At 37.2% G+C, this 26,575-nt stretch overlaps 3 protein-coding genes across 18 annotated transcripts in view; 1 reads left to right on the top strand and 2 right to left on the bottom strand.

Moving 5' to 3' along the window:
- Positions 1-212: 212 nt before the first annotated feature.
- Positions 213-11,070, bottom strand: HAUS2 (HAUS augmin like complex subunit 2). Its single transcript, XM_081048800.1, has 6 exons — positions 10,927-11,070; positions 6,115-6,207; positions 5,683-5,752; positions 4,493-4,625; positions 3,043-3,151; positions 213-1,240 (listed from the first exon to the last, which is right to left on the bottom strand). Exons 1-6 carry the CDS (start codon positions 11,017-11,019, stop codon positions 1,049-1,051), a joined length of 690 nt encoding a protein of 229 aa, XP_080904926.1. The 5' UTR covers positions 11,020-11,070; the 3' UTR covers positions 213-1,048.
- LRRC57 (leucine rich repeat containing 57) lies at positions 10,789-23,684 on the top strand. Of its 4 annotated transcripts, none has more exons than XM_081048783.1 (6): positions 10,789-11,196; positions 11,428-11,533; positions 11,640-11,778; positions 12,325-12,593; positions 14,517-14,702; positions 15,168-16,516. In XM_081048783.1, exons 1-6 carry the CDS (start codon positions 11,018-11,020, stop codon positions 15,207-15,209), a joined length of 921 nt encoding a protein of 306 aa, XP_080904909.1. In that variant the 5' UTR covers positions 10,789-11,017; the 3' UTR covers positions 15,210-16,516. The 4 variants fall into 4 exon arrangements, with proteins under 4 accessions (XP_080904909.1, XP_080904912.1, XP_080904911.1 ...); XM_081048786.1 differs by having other exon boundaries at positions 11,098-11,335; positions 15,168-19,538; XM_081048785.1 differs by lacking the exon at positions 15,168-16,516 and adding an exon at positions 20,590-21,233 and having other exon boundaries at positions 11,101-11,196.
- Positions 14,433-26,575, bottom strand: part of SNAP23 (synaptosome associated protein 23) — a gene marked incomplete at its 3' end in the record, with an annotated part of 31,364 nt that continues 19,221 nt past the window's right edge. For 7 of the 13 annotated variants that reach the window (XM_081048794.1, XM_081048788.1, XM_081048789.1 and 4 more), the window contains 3 exons: positions 22,310-22,468; positions 21,416-21,560; positions 16,493-20,274 (listed from right to left, as the gene is read on the bottom strand). In XM_081048794.1, the coding sequence (XP_080904920.1) occupies positions 20,209-20,274; positions 21,416-21,560; positions 22,310-22,468 (370 nt within the window). Of the gene's footprint in view, positions 15,382-16,492; positions 20,275-21,343; positions 21,561-22,309; positions 22,469-26,575 lie in introns of those variants that run through there. The other 6 variants (XM_081048798.1, XM_081048799.1, XM_081048792.1 and 3 more) reach the window with 4 other exon arrangements.

Raw genomic sequence — 26,575 nt, 5'->3', positions numbered from 1 at the left:
TCTGATAGTTAAAATATTTAAGCATTTTGTAAAGTAAACCATTTTATCATAATGTGCCTTTTTCTTTGCTTTGCTCTACCCTTCTTCTTTGCCCATTCCTAAGGCTGCCAATGAACACCCTCGGGAATTGCTTAGTGTGTCAGGGTCCCCAAGACCCACCCCACCCAGGTTTGATGATATGCTTGGAGGATTCACAGGACTCAACATATCATTGAATTCATGACTATGATTTATTACAGTAAAGGCATAAAAACAAAAGAGCAAACAGAAAAGGCACATGGGGCAAAGGCCGGGGTAAACCAGGCACAGCTCCCAAAGTCCTCTGCTAGTGGAGTCACACATGATGTGCTTAATTCCCCCAGCAACTGAGTTGTGACATGTGTGAAATGTTTACCATGAAAGAGATACAATGCCCAGGATTATTTTTGCAGGCTAGTCACATAGGTATCTTCTGTCTAGCATGTACCCAAATTCTAGGCTCCCAGGAGGAAAGCAGGTGTTCAGCACAAACCCCATTGTACAAACAGCTTAGTCACAGAGAACTCGTATCAGTGAGAGTGGAAGGAACCCTCTAGAAATCTAAGTTCCCAGATGCCAGTAAAGGACCCACCTTGCAAGCCAGTCTTTTAAAAGATAGTCAGGCCTGCTATGTTACTCGTTTCTGCACATTTAATGACAACCACACAGGAATAACCAACATACTTTCAGATTGAAGAAGACTCTTATAAATCAGAAACAAGCATTAAAAAGAAAAGATAATAGAGTCTGCTGCCTGAGATATGGAAATATGGATAATACGCTGTGTTAATAAATCATCATAGTTATATTTGATCTTCACAAGTTTTACTGAAAAGTGGAATGAATATATGAAAAACAAAGAAAATTTTAGCACTTGGAATCTTAGTACTTCAATATAAAGAGGACTCTTTCAGCATCATCAGCAGCAAAGCCTATAAATACCCCTGTTCCCATTGACTAGAAATGGACTTCACATGACTACACATAATTAAGCAAAAAATAAACTGTTGAATCACTTGGCATTAATAGTTTAGACATGAACTTTCGAAGTAAAAGGTAAAGAAGGCATTATAATACCATGTTTATGAAGATCATTTTCTTCAGCTAATATTTGGGGGATACAAGAGGAAACTTCTTTTTGTTGTTCTCGCCACTTGAGTATATTCTCTGCCAGTTCTTCTGTCTCAGTCACCAAAATATTCATCTTGGCTAAAGCTTTGCTCTGTAACATTTGAAAAAAGGGGAAAATAGGAGAGAAATTATGTCTGTCATTAATACATCATCATGACATCACAAATGGTTATGATACCAAAGGTCAACGCCTCATCTTCCTGGCCCCTAAATACAAAGGCACTCTCCCACTTCCTATCTTTTTTTTTTTTTAATTGTTTGACTCCGCAAAAATCAGAAGGCACTAATGGACAGCCAACCCATCTCCATGGTGCTCTGAGTGAAGACAAGTCAGCTTAGATATATGATGGACTAAAATCCCACTCCTTAAGCCTCCAAGCAGTGAGAGGAACAGCCATCAAACCACTTCCTATCTTAGAGTACACACTTTTTCTTTGTGAGTTCACCTCTCCTTTGTCTTCAGTTTCCACCTCAATCAGATGACCTTCCATCTATATCGTTAAACCTAACCTTCCTAAAATTCAGCCGCACATTTCAGTCTATTGGAAATCTTCATCTGGATGTACATTTAATATCGATTTCATTGCAAACTCTACTTAACGATATGTAGTTCAACAAACAATGACTGAACATTTAATATCTGTACAAGACATATCAAAACACAAACATCATTAACTTCTTTAATCTCTTGTTCCTACTCACCCTCAAGTCACCAAAGCTAGAAACTTCGTTACCTTGGCTATGTCCCTTGTCCAGATAGTAGCCACATTCTAGAAATTTGACCTTCCAAATCTACAAATCTACACAATCCTTTGTATTCCTATGCTTTAAATCTTTTATCTGAGTGACTATATTTATTCTCCAAGTTTCTCTGCCTTTGGTTCCTCTGCCTAATCCTCTAACCCCCAGTTTATTAAACTGTAATGTGCACAGGAATCACCTGAGGAACTTGTTAAAATGTAGATTCAGATTCTGAAGGTCTAAGGTGAATGAAGCCTGCAATTCTGCATTTCTAACAAGCTTCCAATAATGCTTATGCTGATGTTCTGTCCATAGAGTGGCAAGGCTCAGCCTATTCTAGCCAGTATTTTCTCCGTGATTATAGTACAGTTCTGATCAAGTCACTCCTCTGTTCCCTTCTCTAAAGAACAAAACAAAATTCAATGGTTCCCCAAGTTGTCAGACTGCAAAGTTTAACCTTCTTAGTCTGGTTTTCAAGGCATTCCATAAATTAACCCTGAGTCAATCTCCCTCTCAATACCTTTAAGCATCACCCAAAGTGGAGTACCACTGTTCCCCCAAACTACCTGTGCTCTCTAATATTCATGTCTTTCCTCGCACTGTTGCTTTTGGCTGAACTATTCTTTCTGATGCATGTCCAAATCTCACCGATTCTTTAAGATTCAGCTCACTACTAACTCCTGTATAAAACTTCGTTGAAGTGTTATACCTCCTATCCTACTCCCAGTCTCCCTAAAGTGGAAGTAATTTCTCCCTTTTCTGTGCTTAATAGATAGCATCTTCTCTATAATTCTCTGCTGCACTCACTGTGCAAATATAATACTGTAAAGTAGAAAGTATGGTATAGCTATCTCACTGAACCTTGAGAATTTGAGGTCAGGGATTGGTCCTATCTGTATCTCTCATGACACCTTGCACAATGAAGATAATATGTATTTATTAAATATTGAAATAAAAGAATGTAAAATAATTTTGATAGAAAAATGATATAAAAAAGGCAGCTTGATTAAAAAATAATTCACTCGTAATATTAACCATCAAATAGTTAAACAAGTGGGTCACACATTTGAGATCTAATATAAAAGAATTAAAGATAGCTAAAAGTAATGTAAGGAATTGATGAGGTACTTAAATGCTATTGTCAACACTCACCATTTTCTTTAGATTTGCATCTAAATGAGGGATATTTCTAATTGTTTCAAGATGGGTTTCTAATCTCTCAATGAAAGTCACTGCCATCTCTAGCAAATGTACCATATATCTGAGAGAGGAAGAACAAAAGCCAATTAATTTTTTTTAGTTTATTTTGTGTTCCCTTTCCCCCCTTTAATTAGAACTATTAATATGAGTCCTTTTAATATAATAAAATCAACCCAATGATTTAATAATATTTCTGCATTCATGGAAATATCAGTGACTTAAAAAAAAGGGTACTTCTTTATCTACTTATATAATGAAACGATGTAATTCTTGTTTACCATAAAAATCAAATATTAAATTTAAAATACTTAAAAAAAAGGGGTACTTCTTTTTCATTTTAAGCAGGAATTAACTTGTCATCCAAACATAAAAACAGAAAGAGACAATACCATCATATCTGAAAGCCAACCTAACATTAGACAAACCTCAGTATTAACAATTTTCTCATATAACTAAAGGAATTTCCTTAGATAAAACCTCATTCCATTTCAATCTACTCATTCTTGGTGAACAGTGAAGGCAATAAGGATAACTGTACTTCACTGAAATAGCCTACATATAAAACTACTTTGAATCTTTGCATTTGCAAAATGCTTTAAAAATCATTACTCCGTTCTTCTTATATGTATAATGTATAATATATACATCATTTGTATTTTACTGTACTGAATACTGAATATAATCCACAAGAATGGGATTTGTATATCTATTATATTACTATAAGATAAAAAGTCTGAAACTTAAGAGAAGATACTGATTTGCTCAGGGTCAGCTAGTGAGGCACTAGTGGAGAAAATCAGCAGTCAGATCCCCAGATGCTTGCTTCTTTATTTTATTATTACTATTATTAATAATTTACATCTTCAATTTGGTACTTGCAATACTCTTATGTGGAACAGCATCCCCATTCTATGGATTGGGAAACTGAGGAAAAAATTTGAATCATTTGCCCAAGGCTTTGAGGCATGTAAACAGCAGATAGGAGACCAGAATTTGGTCTTTTTTTCTCCTTTCGTTGACATTGTTTTCATCTGTCTCTGCTTAAACTCTATTGTTATAGAGGCAACATTAACGCAATAATAAGTTTACTTCATAGAAAACAGTCTATACTTAATAAAAGTGATTTTTACCCACCTTACTCTATGTCATGGATCTAATTTCTTTCATGAAAATAATTATTTATAATTCCCAAAACAATACGGACAAAAGAAATGCCTTTGTTTTCACCATAATTCTTTAAAAGCAAAAGATTTTCTTTCTGGTTTAATGTATCAGCATCAATAATAATGTTAACAGATACATTCACTAATATATTATTTACTGAATTATGTGATGAAATGACTACTGGTCTAAACTACCTTCAGAAAACGTGTAACTGTTAATTTCTATTTTTCGGTCTGACCTGTGATAAACAGACTCAATAGGCAGGTTTTCCTGGCACATAGGTTTCAATAGTCTTTGCCTGAGTGACCTCTTCTCTTTTAGCACTGCTTCCAAATGATTATTCATATTTTGCAGAGTATGACACTTTTCATCTACACAAACCAGAAACAGTAATTACAGTTAGCAATAGGACAAGTACATGTTGAAATCACTAATAAATTCTTTTTTGCTTTGGTTTGACTCTACCAAAGATTATTCCTCCATTTCCCTCCTAAATAGCTCCCTTTCACTATCCTTAAAACCAATACCAATTTCATTTTCAACTATTTTCTCTTACTTTTGCTGACAACCAAACCCAGTGCTAAATTCTTTGTGTTTTTCAACTCTACTGCTAGTTCAGTTTTCATAGCCAGAGTCATATTCTTCACAAAGTCTCTTTTCTCATCTCTGCTTTTTAATATTCTACACAAACATTAAAATCAAACATTTGTCTTATAAGCTATTTCTGATTATTTCAATATTTTCCCCAGAATTCAGTTAATAGCTGTCGACTGCCTTTTCTTTTAAAATATTTTTTAATGCTTTTTTTTTTTAACTTTTTATTTATTTTAAGTGTGTTTTTCCAGGACCCATCAGCTCCAAGTCAAGTAGTTGTTTCAATCTAGTTGCAGAAGGCGTAGCTCACAGTGGCCTTTGTGGGGATCCAACAGGCAACCTTGTTAAGAGCACCGTGCTCTAACCAACTGAGCTAACTGGCTGCCTCTTCTTTTAAATTTTTATTTTGAAAACATTTCAAACTTAGAGAAAAGTTTCAAGAATAGCTCATTGAACTCTCATATACATTTCACCTAGATTCACCAACTGTTAACACTTAGCCACATTTTCTTTTTGCCTTTTTCTCTCCATACTCTTACAAATATTTTTGCTGATGCTTTTGAGAGTAAATTGCAGATATTAGGACCTTTTACCCCAAAAACTTCAGCAAGTATTTCCCAAGAATAGGAACATTCTCTTATATAACTACATTAAAGTATCAAATTCAAAAAATTTAACATTGACATAATATTACCAATATTTAATACGGCCCATATTTAAACATTAAGTATTCCAATAATGTCCTTTATAGCAAAAAAGATTTTTTGCTATATTTAAGGTAATCTAAGAATAAGCTGAAATTCCAATGATTACCCATTTAACCAAACCACTTACCCAAAAAGAAAGGATGAACAACATCAGCTGTATCTTTTTCTAGTCTTAGAAGTTCAATTTCCAGGTTTTTCTACAGTAAAAACAAAAATAATATTTAGGTCACTCAGAAAGTACCCTGATGTAAAGGCTTAAACTCTGATAAAAATGGACACTCTTTAACCCAGGAATATTTAAGAGGGGTGGAAGGATGATTTGTTATGACAGCCCAGGGGATTTACTGAAGCTTTTCATTTTGGTGTTTGAGCCATGTGCTCCTGCTACTACTACTAATTGCTACTATTACTATTACAACTACTATTAACCACTATAAGTAAACACCTATCTGGCTATGTGCTAGACACTGTTCTAAGTGCAAGAGAATTGCTGGTGGAACAAACTAAGATTTTTTTCCCTGTACTAGAAGTATACAGTAAAAAGTTCAACATAATTTACCTGGTTGATTTCAGCTTGAATATTTGTGATCTGCTGTAGCCTGGAGAAGTTCACAAAGCAAGAAGCTGATTTCTTAGGTACATTTAGCATCTCCTATTGAAAAGTGAACAGAGAAAGCAGTAATATGTCACAAAAAAGTTTCTATGTGCATTGGAAAAGCATGCCCGTGGGTCTGAAACAGGAGGGTATATAATGTCCAACACTGGCCCTGAAAAATGAAGTACAGAGTAGAACAGTACCGATGTGTATTTCCTGTTTTTAAAGCCAATACTATCACAAAGCCTTTGCCCAAACATTTAAAAATTAAGAATAAACGAAGACTTAATCGCTTTGTATTACTTCCTAAAGTATCAGGCACAATACAGTTGCATTACTGATAGCTTATCAGAGGATTCTGAGGTTGGTAGAGAATCACCTCTACACAAAAGACCAAGACCTAGACTCTCAGACATTCCTGGGGCTAAGATCAAACACTCCCCTCCCACCTTTACCCCCCAGGGAGTTATTTATCTGACTCATTAAATGACTTCTATTGGTTACACATATTATCTCTTTTCACATTCTCACTCTCTTAGATAAAGGGATGTTTTGTCCGGGCATAATTACTCTTCTAAAAAGGCTGCTGCGTTTTTATCCTTTCATTCTGTTATATTGCCTCCTTAAATTGCAGGTTATCTCAGAACAAGAATATTATCTTGTTCATCCCTTGGCTTCATCCATAATTTTCTGTATCCTTTCTGCTTTTCTAGAATGTTAGTACAGGAAAGAACTTTAGAGATCATATAGGCCAGGGATTAGGAAACTAGAGCCCATGAGCTAAATGCAGTCCACTGCCTGTTTTCGTACAGCCTATGGGCTAAGAATGGTATTTATATTTTTTAATGGTGGGGGGGAAAATGAAAAGAAAAATATTTTGTGACACATGAAAATTATATCAAATTCAAGTTTTAGGGTCCAGAACTAAAGTTTTATTGGAACTCCACTTCTCATTCATTCATTCACTTATTATCTCTGGCTGCTTTCACACTATAACAGCCTAGTTGCAACCATGTGGATTGAAAAGCCTCAAATGCTTACTCTCTGGCCCTTCACAGCAAGTTTGCTGACTGATAATAACCAATTTTATAGACATTTGTTAAGATAGGCAATGGAAAAAAAAAATCAAGAATGAATGAAACAAGCTCTTTGCCCTTAACAAGCTCATGATGGATAGGAAGAAAAAAGTTTTCTAGATAGAAAGAACTTATTATTATAAATACTCCAAACTGTGTTAGTACTAATAGATATAGTGAGAAGGGGAAGATGAATCTGGAAACATAGTTTCCTGCATAATCATGGAAGATCTTGATAACTATGACATGCAATCATAACGAAGAAATGAGAGCAATTGCAAGTTTTCTGCTGAAGAAGTAACATGATTATATACAATACATATTTTAGAAATTTAAATGGGGGTAGAATGAAAACTAAAACCAATAGGGCTGGGGAGAAGAAGGAATGGGGAATGAGTACTTAATGAGTATGGGGTTACCATTGGGGATGATAAAAAAAGTTTTGAAAATAGTTTCACAACATTGTGACTATACTTTATGCCACTGAATTGTACATTTTAAGATGGTTAAAACTGTAAATTTCATGTTATGTGGATTTTGCTATAATAAAAGAACCACGTTCTGGTAACTAGTCAACAAATACAACAAAAATAAAACAAAAAACACTAGTGGAGGAGTAGACTGGAGGATGGATATGTAGACAGGTGGGAGCTACAGCATTTCAGATGAGAAGATGAGAATGTGAACTAGGTCAGTAGCAGTTAAAAAGGAAAGGAAGGCAGAAATATGAGTCCCTGGGAAGATGTATTCGATAAGTCCTACTGGTTGTCAGGGGTAGTTGGGGTCAAGTTAATACTGACTCCAAGGATCCTGCTTCAGGGGACTGAACAGATATTTATGCCATTCACTGAGGTAGATAACACAAGATATTTTTACTGATGGCAAAATTGAAGATTGGTGAGGTTAAGTATTAGTCCAACTTCACACTGCAAATTGTTATCAGGGTTGCAATGATATAATCAAATCTACTGTATTTCCATCATATCAGCCTGACTCTCTTAACTTTTCTTTCTGCTCTCTCTTGGTAGAAGGTGAATGAAAGTAAAACATCTCCCATTTCTCATTGTAACTTACTCACTCTCTGGTATCTTTCCATCTCTCTATATGTATTCACTAATCTTAGTTGCACATTTGCAAACTAGTAAACTGCTAGGTTCAACAACTGAGTAATGGAGCTTAGCCAAGAACTTGTACAAGAAACCAGAAGGAAAATAAGAAGGTTCAAGAAGGGGAGAGCCAAAAAGGAGAAACAAAGAGCAGCCAAATTCCTCTAGTAAACAGAAATTCTAATTTGAAGATTGTAACTTAGCCCTACACCTAAATAAAATTTTTAAATAGCAAGGATTAGGGAATAGAGAAAAGTCTTTACCATTGACTATTGCCATTATATATTATACACTTTACATGCCACTGGAGCAAAGGGACCCTGGAGAATGAAAGGAATCCTGAGAAAAGGCGTCTGTTTATGGTATTTGTTTACTCTTTTGCTAGGCACATGCAGCTGAAATCCAGGACCTTCATGCTTAATATAAAAATCCTGACAACACTGTGTAACACACACACACCTGTAGGCATCCTTTCTTCTTTTTTATGTCCCTTCTTTATACTGAACTCTAGTTGGCAGACATTAAAAGGGGAGCAGTACAACAGAGAAGAGCAGAGGCTCTAAAATGGGGGCGAGAGTACAGAGGAGGACAGGACACATAGTGAGGAAATACATATATATGGAAATAGTAGAGTCTGTTTTTTTTGTAGGTCCAGATCCTTATGTGTTGCCAGTACAGAGAGCTTTGATCAAGATGTCATGACTCAATCAAAGTTGGCTGAAAAATATCTAGAATGTAAGGCCACTAAAGCAGTCTTAGGGCATAAATGAAAGCAAATACCTCATTAACTTACAGACAGTTAACCCTACCCTTTCTTTCACTAAGTAATTCTCTAATGGATAAAGCAAAACAGAAGAAAGCTCAAACAAGCTGTGTTCTAGAAGAGATGTATCATGATTTAAGCATCACTCTTAATTTTTAATGCACAAGGGATAATGTGCACTTAGGGATGGGCTGTTTAAAGGGATCACATAATACATCATTTTGAAAGAATCAATGCTGAATCCTAATAAAGGTAGGTTTTCATATGCAAAATTTGTTGAAAGTGAAATCATGCTACAGACCCATGAGTTTCCTCATCGGGGGTAGCTGTGCAGTAAGATTTTAAAATGGTTTTAAGGAACTATGGATTGGCAGGTCTTCCCTATAGGGAAGACAGGTAACTGTCTATTGTTTCTTGAAGGACACTAGGAAGAGTCCTCCCCCCAAACAACAGCTCGTCCATCAATGCCTAAAATTCTCTCACCAGAGACTTACTCCTTTAGTTTAGGTGTTTATACTTACACCAATAGCTCCAGATGGATAAGTCCCAAATGTCTTACATTACAGTATGAGTTATCAAATTATTTTGTTACAGAACTGGTAACAAGTGAGAGTACTAGGCAACTTGGTAGGAAGAAAACACAGAAGAGAAGGAAGGAAGGAAGGTGAAAACTAGTGAGTGCCGTGGTTTGTTTTGTCTATTTTCCAATGCATTCATTACTACTCCTCGTTCCCCCCACAATCCATAAAGTCTTGTTACCAGGTCTTCAAGTAATTTAAGAGTTCTTCAACTGAAGTTTAAACACTTTGAAGACAGTGTCACAGTAGCATCAGTCACAGTACATCTTAGAGATGATCAGTATGTCAGAAAAGGGAGCACCCTAGTATCTAATGCTACGTCATTAGTTGAGTGACCTTGGGCAAATTTCTTGGTCTCTTTAGGTCTTAACTTCTTTACCTTAAAAATACTGTAAGGCAGTAGAATTCTTTAATGACTCTTCTAAGTATAAAAAGAGTATTTTCCATAAGTCTTCCAGCATGTTTATACTGCTAATCTCGGCAGATGATACCACCTTTCTACTTTTTTGTTTCCTTTTTCAGTGAAATTCTCAACTTCCTCATCTAAAAATTCCTTCCCCTTATTTCCCTTAATTCCACCTTCCCTGGTCACTTCTGCCACCTGCATTCCATTATTCCTTCACATCTTCCATCGCTCCCTCTGTTGGCCCCTTGCATTTGGCCTATGAACATGTTCTTGTTGCCCAACCTAAAACTACCTCCCCTGGGGCTACTCTCCCTGGTCTCTCCTTCTCAAAATTAATCTTTTCCTCCATTCATGTTCTAGCCTTTTGGGTCTTTGTCCCCAATACGGTATTTTTTTGGGGGGCGAGGGGGCACCTTAACGATGTGCCCTTCCCCTGGAGCGCTCCTGTACCCAAACCTTCCGCCCCAAGTGTCTTTCAACATCTCACACAGACGAGCGTCACTTGCGAACGTGTATTTTGACAAACCTAGCCGTATTTCCCAATCCGGCCACCCATTACAACCTAGAGGCAGCATCACTGGACAAAAGAAGCGGGTGAACACTGGTCTGGACTGTCCCCCACGAACTGACCTGGGACAGTCGCCTGCAGAGAAGACACTTGACACGTCGTCTACTCGAATTACCACCTACTACGCTTCGGACCCATTGCAGAATGACATCTGCTGCTGCCTGGAAGGGGCTCCATCTGCCTCTATTCTAGGACAGCCCCCAGCCAGCCCCACCACTCGAGGGATGTTCCGTCACCACAGTGGGCAACCCCTTAATGACGCCACCGCTGCCCTCATACCTGAGTGACCAACCCCGACGCTACGAAACGGCCCAGCAGTAGCCTGGCAGCGTTTGGCGCGGACGCCTCGTCCCACGGGTTCGCGGCCTCCATGGCTCCGACCCACCTCTCCGCCGGCCGCCGAAAAGGAGCAGAGCGCGCGGCGCAGGCGACGCGCAGCCCGATGACGTCACGGGCGTTTCCGTTGGGGCGGAAGCCAGGAGAGCGCATCCCCAGCGGGCGCGGGTCCTGGCTCTTCCGTGCAGCCGGCAGTGAGCCGAGCGGGAGGAGGCGAGTCCAGGGCTCCCTGATCCTCCATAAGCTCCTAGCGGCGTGTAGCCGCGGAACAACTGCAAAAGTGGTCGGGCTCTGTTCTTCCCTTGCTTCCTTGCCACTCTTGGGTTGGCCCCCACGATCCAGAGATCGGCAGGTGACAGCCGGGGCAGGAGACCCAGCCGGGAGGCCGACCGGGTGGCTGGGTGCCTGGACCGAGGGGGTGACAGCTGCACTTCCTTCCCGCAGGGACCCGAGCTGCAGAGCGAGGATGGGAAACAGTGCCCTCCGCGCTCATGTGGAAACCGCGCAGAAAACTGGAGTCTTTCAGCTTAAGGACCGTGGGCTGACCGAGGTGAGACTGGGAGGGACCCGACCAGAGAATGTAAAGGGAGAGGGACGGCGGGGGCGGTGAAGTTAATTGGTGAGGGATTCTCCGTGCTGTGAACCCTTTTCTCCAGTTCCCTTCAGAGTTGCAGAAACTGACGAGCAATCTCAGGACCATCGACTTGTCCAACAACAAGATCGAGAGCCTACCGCCTACGATTATAGGGAAGTTCATTCTGCTGAAGAGCCTCTCCTTGAACAACAACAAACTGAGTATGGCTTTTGCGTCTGGGAAGCTTTTGCTACTGATCAGCTGTTAAGAAGGGTGGTGTTCTCTCACAAGCTGATTGTTGTTGTTGTTATGAAACCGTTCAGAGAGCTCAAGACGCAGGAGAATGTCGGAGTCCTTGAAGCTCTTGTAATTACATCTACAAGCCTCCTCTAGTGGTGTAATGATTGGTATTGGGATAATTTGAAGGGGAAGACCATCTTTGTCATCTAAACACCTAATTTTGTTGCCAGTTTGGAGGCGGGGTGGAATGGGAAGGGGAGGCCCTTCCAAATCCCACAAAATTGCTGTCAGATTGTGCGGAGCCCCTTTACAAAGAGCCATTATACACATAACTGCTTTCCTGCATTTCGATGGCACCCTCATTTCTGAAGTCTTTGTTGGTAAAAATGCAATACTTAAAAATGGCACGTGAGGATTGTGTGTATTAACAAGGGGCATAGCGGCTGCCATGTAGTTTTTATAAACTTCATCAAAGTTGTTTCTCAGCTGTGTCAGATTCATTTTACTTTTTTTTTTTTTTTTGCCAGCTGTTCTTCCTGACGAGTTAGGCAATCTGAAAAAACTAGAAACGCTAAGCCTCAACAATAATCACTTGAGAGAGCTGCCATCTACCTTTGGGCAATTGTCAGCGCTGAAGACCCTGAGCCTGTCTGGGAACCGGCTGGGAGCACTACCACCCCAACTTTGTAGCCTGAGGCACCTGGATGTGGTGGATCTCTCTAAGAACCAGATTCGAAGCATACCTGACATAGTGGGGGAGCTGCAGGTCATCGAACTCAACTTCAACCAGAACCAGGTCTAGAGGTTAACTTGTTTTAGCCGGTTGTTCTGTAAACTGTCATCATGAAGCTGGGTATCAGAAGCTATTGAGAGGTATTTTATGGGCTGGACTAATGTCAAAGCCCAAAGTGCCATAGTTAGTTGAGACACTGCGTGTTTGTCATGTAGGTTATTTTTTTGGAGGGTGGGATGGGTAACATTGAGATAATTTCAAGTTAAACTGTCTCACAAATCTTGAAGAGTTCTTCAGATCCTCCTCAAGCATGCCTCTAGTCATCTAGCAAGGAGCTAGCTATGTCAGGAAGAGTTGAAAAGAGGCTTAAACTCCTAGGTTCCCAGAGTTCGACATCAAAGGTAATTCAGTTGTCCTATTTTTGACATTTGTCAAGTATGTATCTTGCTTTTGTTGAAAAAACTCTGTGATAGGCATTCTGCAGATAGGCCATTTCATTGTTGGACAGTTTTGACTGCAACATTTGGAATTTGTTTCCATTACTCTGGAAGCTCTTTGGTTAATATGCGTCTGACTGGAGAAACAATCCTTGGTTTAGACAGAAGGCACAGATGGTAAACATTAAACATAATGAAGACTACCAGGTGGCCTTTAGTTTTTCTGGTGTTTCTGGATCTATAGTCCAATACAGTAGCCACTAGCCACATGCGGCTATTGAAATTCATTCATTAAAAAATTCAAGTCCAGCTGCCACTAGCCATATTTTAAGTTGTTCAAAAGCCATGTGGCTAGTGGCTACCATATCGGACGGCATATAGAACATTCCAATCATTGCAAAAAGCTATATTGGGACAAAACTACTCTAGATTGTAGTGACTACATTATTATGAAATTTAGTCTGTCTTTGAGATTGGCCTCATCTTTTCCTTAAGTGGATATTCTTGTATGTCCTTGAGCTTTTTAGAAAAAGAAAGTGAATATTTGGAAAACTTGGAAACCATTGTTAAACAAGGATTAGTGGAGCACTCACTCCATTCACCTAGGCTGATGCCTTTATCAGTGGTTCTCAGATCGTAGCGTGCATCAAAATAACCAAGGGAGCCTGTTAAGAGATCACTGGGCCCCTGCTCAGTATTTCTGATTCAGTAGGTCTGGGGTGGGGTCTGAGAATTTGCATTTCTAACAAGTTCTCCGGTGATGGTCTGATAATGAGGCAAAATAAATATAATTTGGTGACGTGGAGTACTTAATGGGCAAAAGAGGTGAATAAAGATAACTGCTTGTTGTTAAGGTTGAGGGCCTAAAAGAAGAGTGGTGCTATTGAGAATAAACATGCTGAGTTGATTATGCTGGTGCAGCACCCAAATGGAAATTACTAAAAACGAGACAGGGGTGGAATAGAGGTCAGAAGTTTGAATGTAGGCAGATTCTGGGGTCAGAATGATAGCTTTAAGAATAGATGAGCTTTGTAGGAGAAAGTTTAGAAAGATCAAATATTAAGTATTAGGGACTACTGCCTGAAAAATGTACATAGGAATAAGAAGGGAAGCCAAAAATCAGGAATAATTCAAGAGGAAGAAAAACCCAGTACTTATATAAGAGTTTCAAGGAAGGGGTTGATATACAAACATTTTTATACACATAAAAGACTTGCAGTAAATGTACCAAAATATTTATGGTGGTGTATTCCAGGTAACTTTTTTCTTTAAACTTGTGTGATTCTCAAATTTCTGCTTTTATCAGAAAATTTTACTTCCAAAAATCCAATGGTGGACTTTAAAAAGTCAATCCCTTCCTCCCCCCCAAAAAAGTGGAGGAGTAGTTAACAGAAGCCAGATGACAGAGGCTTCTGGAATGAGTAGGTAGTGAGAAAATGGAGGCGGTAAAAGGAAAACTAGGACAAATAGTCAAGGTTTTTTGTTTTAATTTAAAAAACCATTACAGTACTTATGCTTTTTCCTGTTATTGTTTTTGGTTGTTCAATAGATATCTCAGGTCTCAGTAAAGATATCTTGCTGTCCTCGCCTGAAAGTTCTTCGCCTGGAAGAGAACTGCCTGGAGCTCAGCATGCTTCCACAAAGCATCCTTAGTGATTCCCAGATCTGTCTGCTTGCTGTGGAAGGCAACCTTTTTGAAATAAAGAAACTTCGAGAACTAGAAGGCTATGATAAGGTGGGTATTAGTGTACTTCTACATTTCTAGTCTCTGCTCCAGAGAACAGAACAGTGAAGTAACCCACATAAATGTTTACAGCTAGAGGCTGTCTGTATAATCGTGTTTGTCAACAGGATTTGTTTCTCATTTTGGAGATGTTCTAAGAATCAAATTCCTGTACCAAGATATATTGGTGCAAATTCTTGTATTATACCAAGGTAACTTTTTCTCTAGATTATGTATGGTGAAGCATCTTTGTCTTTTGATAGGTTTCCTATTAAAACATTGAAAAATTTAAAAGACCCCAAAAGTATGTACTTTAAATTTGCATTTAGAATAGGTAGATTTTGTAGGAAATGAAGGACCATATCCGATAAAATCTAAATTTAAAAAATCATATTAAAACCCAAGTCCCAAATAGGCTACTATTTTATTTGCTCGTGCCAAAATACCACATACATATTTTTCTTTCATGATTTTTAGTACATGGAGAGGTACACGGCCACCAAGAAGAAGTTTGCATGATGTTCTCCAGGAGCATGGGAATCCTTGTAGGACATTGATTTGGAACCTGTTGCAATCTGGCTGAATCAAAGGCGCTTGTTGTTGTCAAGGACATCTGCAGTGAGCTGCTGATACTCCAGGAAGTTATAATTTTATTTGATCTTTTTCCTTTCCAGAGCTTATCTCAAATAAGCTAAAAGGAATCAAGAGACAGAAAGAGTTCTCCATTTTGAGTCATGGATAGGGCAATGGACAATGCTGATCTTCAAGATCATCATAAGTTTGGCTTTAAGAAACCAGTAGCAAGTTGCTATTTCTACAGTGAGGGGGTGCCGCCTGGTAATAGAACAGCTCCACACCTCAGCTTGAAATTTCATGTTTAGTTTCAACGTGTCAACTTTCATAAAATCAGCTGCCATTCCATCTCTGTTAACATTTCACATTTTTTGAAATTCAAATAATTTGTGAAAGGCTACTAAAGATTTGTGATTTTATTCCAGTCTATCAGTTCAGTTACAGTATTTATACTTGGAATTTAGGATGTACATGAATGTGACTGTCCTGATTAGAAGTGTACTTTGTCAGAGAAGCACCAATATAAGAGTAAAATATGCTCCTCAAGGCTGCAGTAGCAAATCCTTAACTACTGCAGGTGCCTTATTGGTAGAGGGCTCTGAAGAGCTAAAACCATATATGCAAAACTTGTAAGATACAAGGGGTTTTAATAATCAAGATTTTCCTGAATCTTTGTTAGAAATAATGTCTCATTTCTGGTAATCCTTTTCGCTTTTTGTATTTATAACTATACTAATCAAATTATCTATCAAAACACTACTACAATATTTTAAAACAACCTATATTTATCAAGTTTATTCTCTGAATGAGAATACACTAAATAAAGAATTTGTAATAAACTTTGGCTGGAAGAAAGGTTAATCCTTTAAAAGGAAGACATGAAAACTTTAACCTATAAGTGCTCCTTTATTTGAAAGTAAACTGATTAGGAAGAAGCGTTTCCTGTTCAGGTTGCATGAGTACTGTGATGCCTTCATGTGACTGATGAAACATTTTGTGGTATCGGACCCATGCTGATTAAGAAATACTGAAGGTACAAAGGTATTATATGTCATTGACAGTTCTCATTTTACAAACCTAGTTTAACTTTTAAGTCAAGAGATCTTAACAGCCTAGTATTTAATATATATGAGGAAGTCTCCTAACTTGAAATCTTTTTCCCATGTTATTTTGTTTCTCAATTTGGGGAGGAACGGGGTGCCAGTTTATCATTATTAACTGAGTTTTTAAAAATAAACTTTAATGTTTAATTAATCTTATTGGTCTTCTCACTGAACAATTAACATTTCTCAAAATATTTTACCAGTACTTATCACCTACTAAATCAGCACTTACAAATTAAACCTAAATGTCCCCATCCCTATGACAGTCACCACTTTCACAACTTAGACGCAGACTTATTTCCAGATACTTCCTTCACTATCCTTTGGCTACCTAGTCATACCAGACTGTTCTGCTCTTTAGACACACAGTGCAATGTCTTTCACCTTTAGCTGCCTTTACATTGTTGGCTCAGTCAGAAATACTCTCTTACTAACATGCTCCTTCCCTATATCGAAGCCCCTTTCTAAGCCAAATTAATTGCTCTTCCATCTGTTCCAATAGCACCTCTCACATTCTATATTCAACTGTCTCTTGCTAAACTGAGCTCCTTGAATGCAGGAACTATGTAAAGTAATACACTCAAAGTTATAGTACACAAGTATTTAGACTTAAATATGAGCTAACAAAGTAGGTTGACTGGTGGGCTAGAGACCCGCATTCTAGTGACCACTACTCTTAAGTCACCCACATTCTTTTAGAGTTTGCCTGGAAGTCAGTGTAGAATACTGAATCATAAGTCTTGGAGTCAGAAAAGATCCTGGTTTGAATCCAAAGTCTGTCATTTACTAACTTTATGAATTTGAGCCATTTAGTCTCATCTGTAACAGGGGCAATACCTCCTACCTCTCAGGTAAATTATGAGGATGTGGTGAAAAGATACATAAAAAGCATTCAGCATAGTGTGCAGGACAGGGTAAGCACTCACACGGGCCCATTTATTTCATCTGTAAGGTATTAAAATAGAATTTACCAAGTGGTACAGAAAAGAAAGGCTTGGAGCAGACATCAAGTTAAAAAGGGTAAAAAAACAACTAGAGACTAAGGAACTTGGGATCAATTTGAAAAATACAAATCTGACTAGGAATGTAATTGGGATATCTTAGAATTTTAGTAAGAAAGTGACCTAAAGAAACTAATTCTAAGTACAGGTGAGTATAGGATGTCTGGGAAATAGAAATTTAAGTTAAGGGGATGTTCATAATCCACACATGGCATGAAAAGATACAGAGCTGAAATGGTAATTAAAGGATGAATTACAACTGAAGGAAGAAAACAAAGGCACAACTATACGGGATAAAGATCATTGTCATTATAAGACTGGAAACTTGAAGAAGGAGCCTACTGTTAAAAAAATAATTTCAGTAGGGAATACTGTTTTTTAACTCTTTAGTTATAAATTAGTATTATGCTCATGGTCACATAGATAGTAAATGACTGAACCAAAATTTGAATTCAGGTGATTCCAAAGTTGTGTTAACCACTTCAGTTACCTTTCAGAAGTAATGGAAACAAGTTTCCAAACAATGTTACAGAAGAAAATCAGAAAAGACTTTAAGTCAACAGCTTCTATTTCTAGTGTATTATGGGCCTAATTTCTATGATCTCATCCCTCTTCTTTCTCAGTAGCACAATCTTTGAAAAGCTTTGTAATCTGAGACTCATGGATGGGTTTTCAAAACCAATTTATGCATGATTCATGTTTGTGTGTGTATTTCTCTGGGGAAATAGGCTGTGCTGTCTTTCATCAAAGTCACAAAGGGATCCTTGACTCAAAAAGAGCTCCATTCTAGAGAGAACAAACAGTAGCTATCATTTATTAAGCTCTTACATTAGCTGGGCCCTGCTCTAAGTGCTTTCCCTGCATTATTATTATGTTGAGTCTTTGCAATAACTCTGAGGTAGGAATTGTTAATCCCCATTTACAGACAAGGAAACTGAAGCACAGAAATGGTCTTACAGTCACTCAGCCAGCAAACGGCAGAGCTAGAGTGTAAATCCAGACAATTTGGTGCTTAAGCTCACACCAATTATACTGTGGAGGTAGCATATTGGTATTCTCAAAACTATTTCCTTTAGCTATAACTGTTAAAAAATATTTTTTTAAAAATGCTTTTAGGAAGGGGATTTAGGTATAGAATAATCCTCAGTGTTTTAAACCTTCTTATTTTATACATGTACCATCACCTGCCAAACTACTCCTTTCGACATGGAGCATATCCATCACAGAGAGCCTAACTGAATCTCACTTTAACTAGTTTCCTCTTCAGCCTTTGAAAATTCCCATCTTAACTGTATCTTCTCAAGTGGGTTATAGTTCTCTCTTATAAACATTAGCCTTTCAGTCACTACTGTATTTAGGTGCAAATGAATAAAAAACTAGTAATGATAAAAATGTACCTCATGACAAATCATAGAAAGGAGAATGCTGTCAGTATTTCCAATAAAAATGGGAAAGATGCCAAAGGCAGCTTTCTGTTGGATTGCTTCTTGATTTATGGACCTTTCTTGACTCAATTTGTTAAATATAAGCTAATGAAACGATTGCCCCTCACCCAAAACAGTCACAGAAACACACTTACCTATTTGAAAGAACAGTTCCATTAGTTACAAAATTTAATTGTAAGGATTAAGCAGTGGTTACTGGTCAAACCAATTACATTAATAGCTTTGAAGTGTACAGGTGGCTTTTTTTTTTGCTACCTTTTAAATAAAGGTGACAAATACCAATCAGACTCTTATAACACTGTTTAGGATCTAAATAAATGTGATTCAATAAACAAGGCTATGAGAATGAATGATAATGTAATCAGTAATCAAAACAAAGGTGTAATTTTCCAAATCACTTTTAGTTAAACAGAACTCTAGCTTTTTAAAAGTCTAAATTCTATATGAAACTCAAAGCAATCTAACAATTTTACTACCTGAGATCAAAACAAGCTTCTGTTTTCCTATCTGAAACATAATTCTTGCACTGAGGTAAATCTGAATTCACGTGATAGACTTTGTAAAAATTTTCCAAAAAATTTTCAGCCCTGCTTTAGAGAGAAATTCTCATGTTACACATACATATTTACATTTATTTTCTTCAAAGGCTAATGACAAATTTATGAGGTTAATAGGCCTGTAATAGAACCATGATACTAATATGAAAATAAAAAGCTATTCATTTACACAAAGTGTCCCTGCGTGGTGCATATGAAATGTGATCACAGAATCTATTTACACATATGAATCACTAAAGAGTTCAGGAATTTAGCTCACTTTAAGAAAACTCCTTCTATTCTTTTTTGAAGCAGAAGTTGCAAAGTTGTGATGTATAACAAAAATATCATGTATAAAAAAGCTCCAAAACCAAGTATTAGCCTAAGTTGGCAATAACTGCGACTTAAAAACTAAACCCAACTAAATCTTTACTGTGGCTATGCAACTTTTTGCTTTGTGGCCTGAGGTAACAACCTCTTAACTTCTTGCTTCTCCTTGCACTCCCCCACCCATGCTCCTAGCTTCCTTTTTATGGCTGTCTTTGGCAATGCTTCCAAATCTTGAAAGCAGAAGAACCTGCTACAGTAAATGAGAGTGAAAAAACAACACTCCATATGATGGTATGGAGACCAATCGAAGAGTATAAACTGAGAAAGAAAATACTAGAAGCCTGAGCAGCAGCCTACCCTCAAGGGAAAGAGAGAAAATAAAAAAACAAGGGGGCTGTTACTCTTCACCCTTCTTCCACATTATCTCCTGATTAGAAGAGTGCGGAACCAAAATTTCAAACTCTGAAAGGCAATGACTTTGAAGCAAGAGCTAGGCAAGTGAATAAGTGGTAAAGAAGTACAGCAGTACTTTAGCTATCAATGAGTTTCTTTGCTCTGGCATTGGCATTGTCAATACGGTCTTTGTTGGTGTCAGCCTGAAAAAAAGAAAAGACATCAGCATTACTTCACAAGGTAAGTTGATCTAATAAAAGTTAAATTTCATATACGTGGAGTAAGCGACACACAAAATTCAGGAAGTCACATTAGAAAACTCATTTTAGGCAAAAATATCAAATTCATTTAGAAAAACTTGGGAATATAAATTGACAAAGGTATAACAGAACTTGCCAGTATTTCATGAATTCTGTAACATTTCTGTCATAGTTTAACATGTCTGAAACTAGGGTGTACTTTATAATCAATGCCATTTCAGATGCAACGAAATATAACAATGCTCTTCTCTGCTACAGATCTGGACCTTGTGGGAGTCCCTGGAACTGAGTCATAGAATCCCATCTGGACCAGAGAGACTAAAATAAGCTTCCCCAAGATCTTTGGAACAGATGTATTACCACATCCACATCAATGCCTGAATTAAAATGATGGGTAATATGTAGCCTAAACCCACAGGATAGCAATGAAAGCATCATTACCTCAATGAAATCCATTGTAAGTGCCTGAACAGACAGCCAAGTTTAAAAACTCACCCCATCCTTCAAAGTACACTCAGATTTTAATGAAGTAACAATAGGAATGGCTTTTAGATGTGACACATCCAAACACCAAACACAATTTCACTTTCAGTGTCTTTTACACTACATGAAGTGAAAAAAATGGCAATCCCATTTTTCCGTTACTTTTGTGTGTCCACTCCACAAGAACCATTCTGCAGAACTGATTTTACCTCCTGACTTAGGAGATGAAGATTCAGTAACTTACTAATTTGTCATTTAACAAAATAAAACTCCAAAAGCTAACTTACTCGCCGAGGGAAGAAAAAACAGCAACAAAAATACAGTGAAAATAAAGGTTAGAGAAGATTCTAAGCTTCAAATGTGAAATTTTAAATAAAACCATTCTAAGGTCTTGGTTTCAAAATGAACCAACTGTCATGCAATAGGAGAACTTAGCGTTTGTTTTTCAATGTGTTAGAACTGGCTGCCTCATCCAAACTCTTAACACTGGTAAGGACAGATCTTATCCTATTATTCTCCCCCGAAGTATCTAGCACAGATATCCATTACAAAAACACTGTACTGCATGTTTCATTTTCCTATGGCACTGAGAAGCTTTTACCTTTTCTGTGATCCGCTCTATTTGTCGATTTTGAGCCTCAATTCCATTGCCCATGTCCAGGGCCATATTTTTTAGATTTCCTAGAATATTGCCCACTTGAGTCAGGTTCTCTTCCATTTCATCTTCCCTGGCATCATTAGTTATACTATCACAAAAACATAGTCAATTCAGTATTTTTCAGTATTTATAAATGGACTAAGTCTAGATTTAGTTTTCATAAAAATAAGCCACCAAAATGAATCTCAGCAAATGTTAGATTCTAAGGAATGTAGGGTACCATTACTGGAAACATTCTATAGTTAAAAATTGAAAGATTGACCAAAAAGAACAAGATGTCTTACAGCCATGTAAGAGAAGATTAAGAAAAAAACTCTAGAACAATGGTTCTCATAGTGTGATTGCTAGCATCTCCTGGGAACTTGTTAGACACAAAAACATGCCAATTCTCACACTCCATTCCACATCCACTGAAACAGACTGGAAGTGGATCCCAACAATCTGTGATTTAACAAACCTCCCTACAACAGAGTTGAATAATTGTGACAGAGACCATATGGCCCGCAAAGTCTGAAATATGTAATATTTCATCCTTTATAGATATAGGGATCTGGCCAACCTCTGCTCTAGACGATACATTTTAAAACATATTTTCCTATTTACAGCTAACTTCAGTAATTTGGAAAGTACTGAAAAATATAAAGAAAAATTAATCCATCATTGAAGTTCAATATCCACTGCCAACATTTTGTCAGAAGGCAGATTTTTAAATGCATTTTTAAAATTGAATAAATGCTATTTTTAACTGATGAGTTAGGGTTCATGCATAACTACACCCATTCTAGGTGCACCATCCATTTAAGAAAGGGGTAAAAATATTGGGAGGAACTGGCATACCGATTAATGTATCCATCACTGGCTGCTCCTGTGGTTGCTCGCTGAGGCTGACCATTTGTCACCCGGCCCGGCTGCTTAGATACTACATTGCTAGAAGAGTTGTCTCCACCATCTCCCCATGTCGCCTTATAGGCCTTACCAGCCTCAAAGTTCTTTGTCCTATATAAGAATCAGGAGTGCAGGGAGACACGGAAAAGCAGGAGAGGGACAGTTGTAATCATCAGTGCTTGTCACCTTGAGGATGACCCGCCCCTATTACAAAAGCTACATACATACAACTAGATCTGGATTATCTGTACTGCGACCCATCACAAAATGGCATAAGAAAAAGGAGAATTGTGTAAGCTCACTGACGTTAAAAATGTTTTTTAAAGGTTAAAATACTTCTACCAAATCTTCATTAAGCAGTTAGCAAGTAGCAAAATGCAATTATTTGATTTTTCACTTTCCCCTAACCTCTGATACTCCCCAGAAAAGAGGTTTAATGGGCACTAGGGGGAAAAATTCCTGAGGAAAGGTGTTCTGGGATACCGTAAAAGGTTCCTTGGAGGCATCTAGTGGGTGATGAGGGATGGAAGAGTAAGAAGGCTGAGGAGGCAATACTTAGACCCCAGCTGCCCACTTATTACTACAACCAGAGTAGTTCCAGCTGATGTTTTTTTTAAAGTTAGAATTTTGCATTAAAGCTTTAAAAAGAATTCCTTAAGAAACAAACACACATCATGAAGGAAAGGCATGAATTATCTCCAAATTGAAGAGCCAATGAATAAACTATCTTGGCCACATTGGTGCCAGTTATAGACTCTTTGGTTTAGGGCTTTTTCGTTTAACAGTTTAATTTTCCTAATTAAAAAAAAAAATCCTAAATCTAGGCCTATTAGAAGTAAAAGCATATGCTTTAGATGTAACTGATATACCCAAAAAATCAGCCAAAGCCAGAATTTTACCATGGGATTTACTTTTCAAACTGGCATAAATGGCAAGAAAAAGAACCTACTAAAATGACTTTTAAATAGCTATTAAAAAAAAAAACAACAACACAAATAAAACTTTTTTACTGATTATTTGGCTAGGTAATCAAAATAATTATTTGATTATTTTCACTTACATAATTTTAGATTTTTTCTATATGCAAAAACAAAGTAGTATATGGTTATAATATTAGTCTGATTTATTCCACATATGTTAATGAGGAGGTATTGAAACTATAAAAGTAGAGGAGAGATTTTATTACAACAGTGGCTCCTTCCTTAATAGACATGTAAGAATTTGTTTTTGGCACACATGGAATTGGATCTTAGATCTTTATCATTAATTCTAGAGAAAGGGTACTACTTTTTTGGTAAGAGGCACTGAAAAGATAAATAAATCTATGAACACTGAAGAGCTAGTTCTCTGAGTACCTTTCTTGGTTCCATTTCTAAGTTCTCACAATTAATTTCCTATTTATGCTTTTATTAATTAATCTACTTATTAATAAGCCATGTTAAATATTTCCTGGAACAAGGTGGGATACACATTTTTTTAACAATATTTACGTATATCTGTGAGTTTGGTAAAACCCATGTAAATGTATTCTTTGTTCATAAGATGGGTCTCAGGCAAAATTCTAAAGCAGAGTAATAGCTAATAAACAAAATAAACCACATAATCATTTATCAGAAAGTTCATAACCAGATGTATTAATAGAAGTGTGGCTTTTGTTAGCATGTCAGGTTGTAGAACAGGTCAAAATGTGAGAGCTGGAATTCAAAAGTCACTAAAAATTAAGACACTATGTATGTTTCTGCAAGTTTTAACAGAGAGTAGACTGGGACAGGACGTGTGGGCTCTTGGTCTACCAAGAGATATATCCAAGTTCCAACCTCCTTCTCAACCTTAAGAGCGAATATTTGAAATTCCTTAAACTTTTGAGACTTCTTTCCACAATTAGATATAAGGGGCATAAGATGCAAACAAACTGTTTTAACATGCTATTATGGAATGAAGTTCACTTAAGCCACAGTTTACATGCCGAATTAGAACACCCTTGCAAATAACCTGTGTTTAAGGGCAGTCAGGTAGCTGCCTAGCTAATAAAAGTAAGAATGTTTTAATCTAATTTGTCTTCTTTCAAAGGTCTTAAATGCTTTAAAGGTAGTATTTCCCAAATTTGACTGAGCACCAGGGGGAAGTGGATGCTTGAATGCACAGGTACACAGGTTACAGTCTGAAGATTCTGCTTAACAAGGATGGCTTTCGGTCATTTAGCTACCCAGGAGGGGAAGAGAAACACTGCTCGAAGGCACTTCCAGGCTGTTTTAGAAAGAATATTTTCGATCACTCTAATAGTCTTACTAGTTTTATATATTAGGACACTGAGGAATTAACCTGGAGGAAGCAAAGGTACACACCAGGATTTTTTTTTTAAGCCACAGTAAACTGACTTGAATCCTAATCCTCAACCTGTCGTTCAGTAGCTGTAGAACCTTAAGCAAACTTCCCTCTCTCAGCATTCTCTTCCTTACATGTAAAACTAAGATAATAACAATAACTTAATAGTTCACAGGGCTGTGAAAAGGTTCTGTTGATAATGGAGGCAAAATTGCTCTGTATGGCATTAGACACATATTTTCATTCTTTGGATTCAACCTCAACCTGATCCTTAGCGGGCCTTTAAGTGCACAGATTACCAATCAGCATGGTTACTCTTCTAGCCCATTAACATTCCCCAGCTTTGAGAGCTACAGGGAGCTGAATATAGTTGGAATATAGCTAAAAAGACATCTAGGCTCAGATTGTTTTGGTCTACAGTAAGAAGGAATGGTTCTGATCTGCAATGCAACTCTTTTGCATTAAAAAATTTAGAGCCTCTGTAGGAAGAAATTAGACTTCCTGATAAAATGCTTAAGCAAGTTTGTGATAGATTTTAATACAATTAAGAACTTCTGGAAAGTTAGATCTGCCTGTCAGGATATTTTTTTTTTTTTTTGCCTGTCAGTTTTAAGGAGTTTAGTAATCTTTACCACTTTCATTCTATATAAATCACATTCAAAAATGGCAAGTTTGAAATAAAAATTTGAAATATCCCTTAATCAATTCAAGGAGCTGATATAAACAAGTATCAGAAAACAAGTATCAGGATATGAACACAATAACTGTAACAATTTCTTTTTCTAGTTTTGGTGGAAAACATTAGTACTAACTGAATAAAAATAGCAAAAAGAAAGCCAAATATTAGCCTGAATTCCTTCATAACAAGGAGAAAACAGATGAAATAAATACCAATTTTAATGAGTGAGTGTGTTTGTATGTATTGAGTGATCAGGCTACAGAAAAGAAAAAAAGAAGAGCAAAAAACAAGTGTAGAAATCAAGCACTTAATTTTTTAACATTTAACCATGGTATTCATAGTTCCTATAAAGATCCAAAGTTAAGGAGTCAAACATTTTAATAAACAGTAGTCTGGCTAGAAGGTTAACTTCCATAAAAAATTAAGATAAGTTAGCTCTGTATTAATTCAACATGAAACCATATCAAGCTAACACATGACAAAATAGGAATTATGGAACAGATTATAACATATACAAAGAAGGGAAAACCCTTATTTTAAAAAAGAAGATACTAGATATGGTAACATATAAAATTTATATCCCATCTTGTTCCAAATGGCATTTAAGATGACTAGATTGGGCAATTAATTCCTCAATTTGGTAGTGTTCTAAATCTCGGGGAATCCAAATCATTAGCAGCAACACTTTAATAGAGAAAATTTTGATTCTGGAATTGGAAAGGAGTAGGAAAATGTAATAGGAAACAGGATGCTGAAATCAAAGTCCTATGAAGAGAGATGGATTTAACCTGAATTCCCTTACCTTTGATCAGAACTAGAATACAGCAATTCTCTACAAAGATCAACCTATTTAAAACTTTTTAGGAAACTATAGGGATGTTATTTAGCAAAAACTTAGTTATCAGAGCCATTAGTCAAAGGGTGGTATGCTAAATTAAGATCCTTTTTGTCAAGTCCATCTTTTGGTAGACAACACCCATCAAGAACAAATTCACTTTACAATACACACCACACCACAGTTTTTAAGAGACTCCACCATTCACAAAATCCATGCACATGCACAGATAAGCCATTTGAAGCATCACCTTTAGATAGCAGGTTAGCAGCCCAAACTGCGCCACAAGACTGCATCTTAAAGTTCCCTTTGATCAGTTACTGAGCCCGGCTTCGGATGTTAAATCTTCATTTTTAGTAAGCAGATTAGAAAGGAAAAG

This window comes from Rhinolophus hipposideros, assembly GCF_964194185.1.
Source record: "Rhinolophus hipposideros genome assembly, chromosome: 5".
Lineage (NCBI taxonomy): Eukaryota > Metazoa > Chordata > Mammalia > Chiroptera > Rhinolophidae > Rhinolophus > Rhinolophus hipposideros.
The sequence above is the reverse complement of the archived record's forward strand: the minus strand, read 5'-3'. Positions and strand labels throughout refer to the sequence as shown.